Here is a 9,600-nt window from a genome sequence, read left to right on the forward strand (position 1 = left end):
TTAACTGTGGATGATAACCACAGCAATCCACTCAGCTTGGGAAGATATTTCCTAATCACGTCCCCCCAGTGGTGTGAGCGTTTGTCCCCAGTGGATCCATGGTGTCACTTGATAGAGGCTTCAGTAACTATTTTAAAGGAGGCACGCACAGGTTTACTCATTAACAACATGCAGTTAATTAAGAGGACCTCATCTAGAGAAATGTGCAGTCAGTTGGGGACTCACACTCGTCTCACACCTCTCAAACATAACTCAAGGAGTGAGTCCTTCTCCTCGTTCCCTTGTCCCGGGCCATTAGGACTTATTTTAGAATGACTATGATAATTAATTTTATATAATTGAATTTATAGTTTTCTTTCCATCAAACTGCAGATCTTCAATTAAAACAAGACGGACACTTTCATTTATTTTATTACAATCGATCTAACTCCAACCACACCAAAAACAAAGCAACACGTCAGTGCGTAACAGACAGAGAATTTTAGAAAACTTAAAAAAGTGACATTAAGAAGCAGAGGACAGACGGGAGGATGGAGGGAGGAATGGAGACTCAGGTGGATTTCTTGGTCCTGCCTCTGGAATTCAGGGCCAGCCCAGGTGACGTTTGTGTGCCCATCTCCACCAGTCTAGATTTGGGCTCGCTCTGTTTTGCAGTGCTCAGTGCCTTCCTTGGTCTTTGAGTCTTTTTGGGACTTTTCTTTACTCCATTCACATCTGTCAGGGAGAATTGATCATGTTTAAGGAGGACAGTCATCATCTTGTCCTTTAAGACACTAACTTCAGTTTACTGTGTTTGACGCTGCTTGGTCTCATGTCCTTGACTTATCATAGTCTGTACTTAATGCCACTGGACATGCAATGCCTTCAGTACAGTACACCTTTAGCATTGTTATTGTGATCATTTTAGTCCACTGTGCTTTTTTTGTACATATCTGGTGAATGTTACCAAGCATGACACACCAGACTTTAAACAGGCGACGTGGTGTGACAGCATGGTGATGTTTAAGAACTGTAAGTTGGATATGGATTGGTTAATGAGCCACACAGCAGCCAGCCTGCTGAACCAACTTGTAGTTCGTCTGTGTGCAACTTAATAAAATAAAATGTATTTCCTGGTTGGTTTGGCTGTGTGATGTAAAGCCACACTGCCAGCCACCCATCTCCCTACATACAGACGACATGAAGAAGAGGAGATCGGGGGATGACAGTGCAACAGTGGGACCTCTGTTTGTGGGGAAATGCATTTTAACTAGAGTTGTCTGATGTCAGAACTGAAAGTGCCACTGATATGCCTAAAAAGGTGGGATCTGTTATTGATTGCGATTATGTGTGGCCTGGGCATCAATCATGTTATGAACCACCCCCAGTTGGGGCTGTGCTCCCATTTGTGCCATTTTTCCCCAGGGTGGCATAGTTCATGGCCTGCCCACTCTGATGCTGATGACTAGTGTGTAAACGTTAGGCCATTAAAAGAGCGAACAAAATATTGCTGCACCCATAGTCTTTGTATTAAATCATGAAGTCCGTGCCGCTGAATGAACATGCACTGTAAAAATGGTCACTGGTGCTGTGTTTGGAACATACAGCACCAGCCCTGAACTTAACTTTAACTTGGATTTAGTAACCATTTTTTCATTCGTGATCAGCCTTCTTGTCTGGTGGGGACTTCCATCAGTGTCACTCTGTTCTGTCTCAGCTGCTGCTTTCTTTCGTCCTTTGGTGGCCTTCAGAAATAAAGAGGACAGGAACACACCGTGTTTCAGGAACTAATCTGAAGGTGGGACATGGACATACAGGTGAGGAGTATTTTACACATTCTTACACACAACAAGCAGCTCAGTCAGGACTAGATGCAAATACACACAGTGACTGTTAATCCTAACCTTGAGCTTTGAATAAGATGTTGTGTCAACTGAAATCAAGAAGCTCTCAAGGTCTGCAAGGTTTGCCGGATGGGCCTGAAACTAAGCCTCTACTAGCTGTTTGTGTGGTTAAGTCGGAGAAAATTAGATTAATCGATAGTGCCATCCCAGCAGCCAGCCGCCTTACACACATGAACCAATTAAATCTGATTAGTGCATTTCACAGTTGAGGTCCAAAAAGATGGTTTCCCAGAATCCGTGATAATATATAATCAAAAGCTTCTGGCATAATCTATGACTGTAATGATCTCTTCCACTTCCCCTCTTCCCCCTCTATAGAAGCCACTGTATGTCTGGCAGAGGACAGACAAAGAAAAGGTGGACCTCTCAGACATGTCATGCAGCTTAATGAAGGCAATCAACACTCACTCCTCATCCACCCATCCAATCGTCCGTCAACCGTCCTCAAATAATGAAGTTCCACTCATGCCCCCGGCCCATCATCTTGCTTCCATTTGAAATTGCTACCTGCTAGCCTCAATGATCAACATGGCGTCGCCCGCTGAGGTGAAAGATTGGCGAGGATAATTAAATACAATAACCAGCCTGTGGCACCGGTTAACCCTTTAGGCTGGGATGCCATGTCCCCGGTGGCACTTCCTAGGCACAGAGCGGAGAGAGAGCGCAGAAGAGAGGAGCGCAAAAGCAGTGTGTGAGACAGATAGACAGATCGATAGATAACATTATTTCTCACTGTCAAACTTTGTTCATTAAGTGTTTGTTACTAATACTCCACAGACCTGGACTTTGTTTTATTTGGGGCAATTGTATCATGTACAACTGTTTCCAAAAAAGTTATGATTCTTGGGTAGAAATGTGGCAAAGGGGCTTGCCATGAGGAAGTTAAGCTTGAGATATTTTGGAAATATTCCTAATCAAAAAAAGAGAATAATTTCTGAAATTTATGGGATTAAGTGTAATTGTGGGTAATTTGGGACCCAAAGTGTACAATTACAATGCACAACATAAAAAAAACTCTCAAACATTTGTTTTTGTGGGCATCAAGGCAGACATGGGCAAATACATCACCTTCCACATTTTTCAGCATTTATGTCGTGTTGCAATAGTCTTTCAATTGGCCATCTTATAGTCGCTGAGGGCTCCAGCTATGTGTTGCTTCCTATCTCTCTCTCGTGTAGCTCTGGGCTCCCAAGTGGTGGTCATAGCAGTAGACAATGCCATCGCCTGTGAGGGCCGTGGGGGCGTGTGGCCTCACATCAGCCCGGCCGTCAAGCGTGTGCGCTATGTGGCCATAGTAGCATGCGGCCCGCACAGGCTCATTCCAAGGGGCCGCCCTGGCATCGGAATCTGGGTGTTTCTAGAAGTCAAGCTGTAAGGATCCATAATAATTCTTCTCCCCCCATCAATTTTACCAGTTTCCTGTTCCAAGGGCACCTCCTCAATTGTCACTCCACAGGTGTTCCTGTTTATTATTTCCCATAATTCCCATTAAATAGCACATGCACAAGGTTCGCCAACTTTGAAAGTTCGCCAGGAAGTTGGTTGTCACACATGTAGAAAACACTTGCGCGTGTTTAGGAAGGCTGAGGACGGTATCATTTATACTTACTTTGACCTGACAAAGCACCATGCCGAATGTGGGCTTGGTCTTGAATAACAGAAGGCAGGACGTCCCTCAATCACCAGTCATTATGATCCACAAACTACTATGAACACAATACATTAGGGTCCAACCCACAATATCCACGTTCAAATTGTGCGCATATGCAATGAGAGCACTGTGCATGCACGCCTGCAGCAGCCAGCACAACAGCGCGTTCATCATTTACATTCAACGTTGACTGCGGCACGTCCCCACCACAGAGCCGGCTGAGGAGTCGTGTTCGACATCACAGCAGTGACAATAAGCAGACTCATCAGTAATAAGCCAACACGGCTGAATGGTCACTTGGAGAGGCTGTACATAATCAAAGTGTCGGCGACAGAACACAGCTCTGTTGGGCTGGCTTGGACTAGTAGACTAGTGGACTGTTGGACTGGGCCGCACGAAGAGGGCGACCAGGGAGTGCCGCAGAGCCCACAATCCTCTCGCCCATGTTTTGCTGATAAGCGACTATGGAGGCTCAGAGGACACCGCAGCATGTATTTTGTATATACATACATACTCTAGCACGTCCAACACAGCTTCTCTGAGGAGTCACACAATACATTTGTCATTATGTCCCTCCTCGCTGTCAACTACTTCTGCCAGCCTCAAGAAGCACCGCATGGTGCCTGAGAAGGAGAAGCATGTCCTAGCAGGGGCAAAACGTTTATTACTTGAATTACCATACTATATACGCAAACGCATATGTTTGTGTGTGTGTGTGTGTGTGTGATGTGTGTGCTGTGTGGCTGTGTGGTCGAACCTTGGCAGGAGGTGGTACACGCTCCAATTGGCAAGGTGAATTCCCAGCGTGCCATCATCTTTTATCCTGTACAGACCGTGAGTCCAGCCTGCAGGAGTGGAGCGCAGCTTGTCGTAGCGGACGGCTTGTCTTGGAGTCGCATGAGATTTAAAACCTCCCGGATGAACCTCTGGAATTCATCTGCAACACAACAAAGAGGCAGCACAGGCTGAAGACTGCACCGCTCGCATCCCTCTGTGGCTACGTATGCATCAGTGGCACCAGAAAGGTAGGCTAGTGTGAGGATATGTCTGTTGCTGGCTATATGGCTACAGAATTAGATGTATAATATTTACTGAATGATAGTAGAAGACAGTATTTCTCATGTGTTTGGAACAGTGTTCAGCAATAGTGTTCGTTTAGGGATGCAGCCTAAAAAATGACAATTTTCGGCCGAAAGCCGGAAAAATTAATGGTTGGCAGAATACGCGAAACGCGAATGAGGAAATGGCAGGTTGTTACATTTTTCGTTCACTATTTATTTTTTTTTAGAAGGGCTTTGGGCAATAATAAGCCTAGAATAATTAAAGACATGGATTTTTTCAAAAAAGAAAGTAAATGTTTGATTTAATTAATACGCTGCAAAAATATTCCCGAGTAGAATGTCCAGTTAGTATAGATTATTATTCATTCATTATACGGTTTAGAAAGCCCATGTTGTTATTAATCACTGTTAATTTGTTCTTGAAAGAATACTATGTAGTTTTATTATATTTGCAGGTGAATTTGCCATTGTTCCCACGTTAAGGATCGCATCAAGTCATTCTGACGGTCATGAATGAACATCCGCATGTGGTGAGACGCGTAGTTAGAGGAGAAAGTATAGGGTCTTTATGCTAAAGAGGCAGGTATGATGTATTTGCTTTTCGGCCTGTGTTTGTGTCGGCTATATCCCTGCGATCGTTGGTTATTGGTGTGTGAATGAGGAAAAAAACAGGGCAGACCTGGGCGCAGATGCCTAGCGCATCGTTGTTTGCATTGGATCAATTGGGTGCAATCACGCCACATATTCAGCCTTACTATTCGGCCCCACGTCACGAAAGCGGGCATTTTTTTTGCAATTCGATTCGCGAATAGCTTTCGGGTTGCCGAATGATTCCGGTGGCATCAGCTGAGTTCATGTGTTCCCGAGTGTGACGTCTTTCTCCGACTTGACACCACAAACAGAGATGGAGTTTGGTGTGTCAGTGGAGGGGACGAAGGAGGTATGTATGTTTGGCATGTCTCCCTCTGCGCAGCAGGGTCAAAGTGTTGAAAAACGCAACGACAGTGGTCAAAGTGTTAAAAAGGGGCGGGCCATTAGCAGTGTGCGGGAGAAATGATGCGGCAGTGTTGTGGGAGGCAGGATCCACAGGCTTTAACAGATTCTGATTAGAATATGCACCATATGATTTAGCAGAGAGCTCAACAATTATGGATGAATAGAGGATATACAGTATGGTGTTATGCATGGGTGGGGGCATGCAAGCAGGGAAAGCTGGCCGGCAGAAGCGAGAGAGCAGGAAACAGATTCCCAGCTCTGGCTCTTTTGGGGAAATGAGAGTTATTTATCCCTGGTGATCTGTAAAACAGGACATTACAAACAACATAACTTCTGGACATCTGAGCACATTGCAGATTCATCACCAGGCTTTATCGTAGTATGTGGGCTCGTTTGGTTTCTTCTGTGCTTTCTGCTGTTATAATGCTCTGTAAATGTAAGCACTGTGTAAAACAGTAGTTTATTTCTTTCTCATATTCGTCTCAGCGTCTTCTCGCCTCACTCAAACCACGATCCAAAAATGATATAGGCTATATTAAATTTAACTTCTATATCAGAGGTGCCTCGACTAATCGACTACGACTTACCAGCCGAGGCTCCTCCTTCTCGTCGATTGAACCACTGATTTTTGCATTTTAGAGCCGAGAGCAGTGCTTGACGTGAAAAATTAGGGCTGTGGTGCTGAAGTAATGAAGGCAACATTACAGGTAATCAGAATTGCAGCCATTTCACTGAGGAAGGACCAAGAGACAGAGGTGTGTTGTGGTGCGGCGGCAACGATGTACTCTCACGCTGGCTTGTCCTGCTGGCTGGAAAACACTTGGTCATAAATTCAGGAGTATGTTTTCTTCGACCTCCTGTGAGGGGAAACCAGTAAGGCAAACTGGCTTTTGGCATTATGCAGGCAACACACACATACACTTGATGTGATCAACTGACAGAACTCTGTCCAGAGACGACAGGTTTGTTTCCCCTCCACCATGATTTTGGCGTCTCGGCATAGAGGGGGTCCTGAAGCGTGTCCTCCCGCAGGGCAGGCGTCACAAAGACCACTGAACCATGGGCAGTAGCTCATGAAGATTCCAGTCACGCACGCCTGCCACGCAGCTGGAGCCAAACATCACATGGCAGCAGCAAATACTGTCAGGAAGCTCTTTTTAAAACAGATGAAATGGTCGCAACATTCCTACTGAGAATGAGATGACAACATTAAATGTCATTCTCCTGTCGATGTGTTGTATAAGCTGGGCGTGGTTTGGCCTAGCTGAGGGCAGAAAAACAAGCTAAAATCCGGGCAGTTGAAACGCATACACATACTAGTGGCATATGCATACTAGTCTCACTGACTCCTCTCATCAACTAACCAACCCAAAAAAAAAAAAAGAAAAAAAAAACGTGACACTGCTAGGCCGTGTGTTTTGTACCTACTTGCTCCGTTGTGGGTTTGTGGGGCGGCGATGCGTTGTGACTCTATGGCGCCGTCGTGAACATCTCTTGGGGTCTTCCTGTACGCGTTCAGACATCTGTCAGGTGCATACCTGTATTCCAATCCCATAATCGACCAAGTAAACCTACAATTCCAACCAAACACACCACTGAGACGCACAGACTAGGAAACAACACAACATAAAGTTTAGTAGCGCTAGGCTCTTCACAAATGCTGAAATCAGGAGAGATGTTTCAAAAAACCTTTTTGTTAATGAAATTGTAATGTCCCTGCATTTTATTGTAGTCTGCATTGTGCAATATTTACTATTCTTATTGTTTAATAAAGAAAACAACACAAAACAACAAACCCAAATCCTTACCCAATATCGCAATCCTGAGGGGGCCTGCTTTGAAGCATTTAGAAAGAGCTATTTATAACCACATGATAAAGTATTTCTTCAAATTAAATATTTGCCCATGCATTGCTTGCTAGAAACACACATACACCTCTCCAGGCTTAAATTTAATCTAATGAGCAGCAATGTGGTGTATGATCATAAACACACAATCATTCGGTGCTTTCAGGGAACATACAAGCGCTGAGGTCAGAGTAGTTTCCCCGCATCAACAACAGTGCTAAACTGGGACCTTTTGTCAGAATGGAATCCAGTCATGTGAGCTTCTACTGACCGGGTTGGGATCACTTGGATTCACATGAGGTTGGATGCCTTGGTCACATGCACATATTCATGATCATGATGTACTCCGAATGCCAGCTAAACCGGAAAACACTTAATAAATAAAATACAGCTTGCAATTATCAAAAATACAAGGAGGACAAAGGGGTAGCATAACGGCTCATAGATCAAATGGACTTTTTTTTTTTTTTTTTGTTTTTTTTGTCCATTGTCCCGGGTATTGTGAGTTTATTTAATTTTATGTTTCCACCTTGTGGATATTGAACTTTTTCTGATTTGGTCTTGTTTTGTCCTTGTTGTAACCATAAACCGTGTCCTTGTTTTTGGGAAAATTCAAAAATAAATATTCAAAAACAAACAAACAAAAAAACACGGAAAACACAAATGATATCCATTCATTCATAAACCCCTACAATCTCTGAGGCGATCATATGAGACGAAGACTTTTGATCATGTCAAAGCAGGAACACAGGTGGAGATTATAACATTGATGGCTAGGCATTATTTTAGGTTAACCAGTTCTAGCTCATGCTATCTCGCATGCTCACTCACTGACATGACTTACGAGCCACTGTCTGTGTTGTAGGGTACAACACCTGTCTTTCTTGCTTTGTCAGAGAAAGGTCTATACAACAAATCAGTGACATGAAGTGTGTGCTCAGAAAATAACCAACGGCAGCCGAAGACCGAGCTGGAAAAAAAAAAAAAAAAATAGGACCAGCTTTCTGGGGAATCTTCTTCGCACATTTTCAAACTTCTTCTGGCAGGTCTTGCCAGCCGTCAAGGTAGTAACCATGAACCGTACCTGGAAGGGACACACAGCGCTTCGTTAGTGCATCTGACAAGTGTCAGATGTATAAGGAAATAGTTAGTCTTATTGCAGTAAAGGTCTCTAAAAACAGCAGATTTCTGATGGACGATGATTGTAATATATAACTGTTAATATCATATCTATAAGATATAGATATATATATATATATATTCTATACTCTATAATATATATATATATATATTTTCTTTTCATGTGTGTGGGTCGAACTTTCACAGAACGCAGAGAGAAACTTTTACTGTGTGTGTGTTAAGTTTTGGAACCCAGCACCAACAAACACATTTGGTTCAGTGGGCAACAGGTATTTCAGTGTGTTGCCTACGTAGGCAATAATCTAATAATAAATAACTTGGATACTACTGCAGATAAGAGTTAGCCTAACTTAATACCGCAACTGTCATGGGGGAACAGGGGGTAGAGAAATTATCAGATCGCTGAAGGGGCCAGGATCGATTAATTGTAGTTAAAACAGGCAACATTGACAAAGAGTTTTCACGGAATTTAAATTCCGGACAGGCTGTTGTGTTCATGACCCTAACTGTTATTCTACACTTAATGTGTACTTTTTCTATGGTTTTGTATGTTTGCAGACACTTTGTACTTGGTCAATTATTTAACATGAAACCTAAGTATGAAAAATATGAACACAAACAGTTTCTGACAGAACATAGGCGTGTGTCAAAAGTGGCTAGTTTAGACTGGGTCCCCTCGGCACATGATACTTATAAAACAAAAGTGAAAGTAGCAAAATGATGTGAAATAGATTTTACTTTTTCCCTCCCTCTCGTGAGACCGGAGGCCCCAGTATCTTGGGAACTCCGCAGACTCTTCAACTTGGAGATTTTCATCCAGGTCTACGGGGCAGGCAAGAGAAACAAGGTGGAGAAATGACTTCGCTCTGAGGCTCCCCGAAATCAAACGCACTCTATAACAAGGCTTCCTGTGAACCCACTGTTAACTGGTGCGGGTAAGTGGGTGACGGCTGTGATGGCTCAAGTAAAAGAGTAGATTCCAATGGGGGGAGGCTGGGCAGCGCGGCCGCAAGCTAATCTGC

The 9,600-nt window shown here is 43.7% G+C and overlaps 1 protein-coding gene across 1 annotated transcript in view; it reads right to left on the bottom strand.

The window, feature by feature from the left end:
* Positions 1-385: 385 nt before the first annotated feature.
* vrk1 (VRK serine/threonine kinase 1) overlaps positions 386-9,600 on the bottom strand; it is a 20,779-nt gene continuing 11,564 nt past the window's right edge. The window contains exon 12 of the mRNA XM_027278756.1: positions 386-757. Coding sequence (XP_027134557.1) covers positions 551-757 — 207 coding nt within the window. The 3' untranslated portion in view covers positions 386-550. The remainder of the gene's footprint in view (positions 758-9,600) is intronic.

Source organism: Larimichthys crocea, chromosome V (genome assembly GCF_000972845.2).
Source record: "Larimichthys crocea isolate SSNF chromosome V, L_crocea_2.0, whole genome shotgun sequence".
Taxonomy (NCBI): Eukaryota; Metazoa; Chordata; class Actinopteri; family Sciaenidae; genus Larimichthys; species Larimichthys crocea.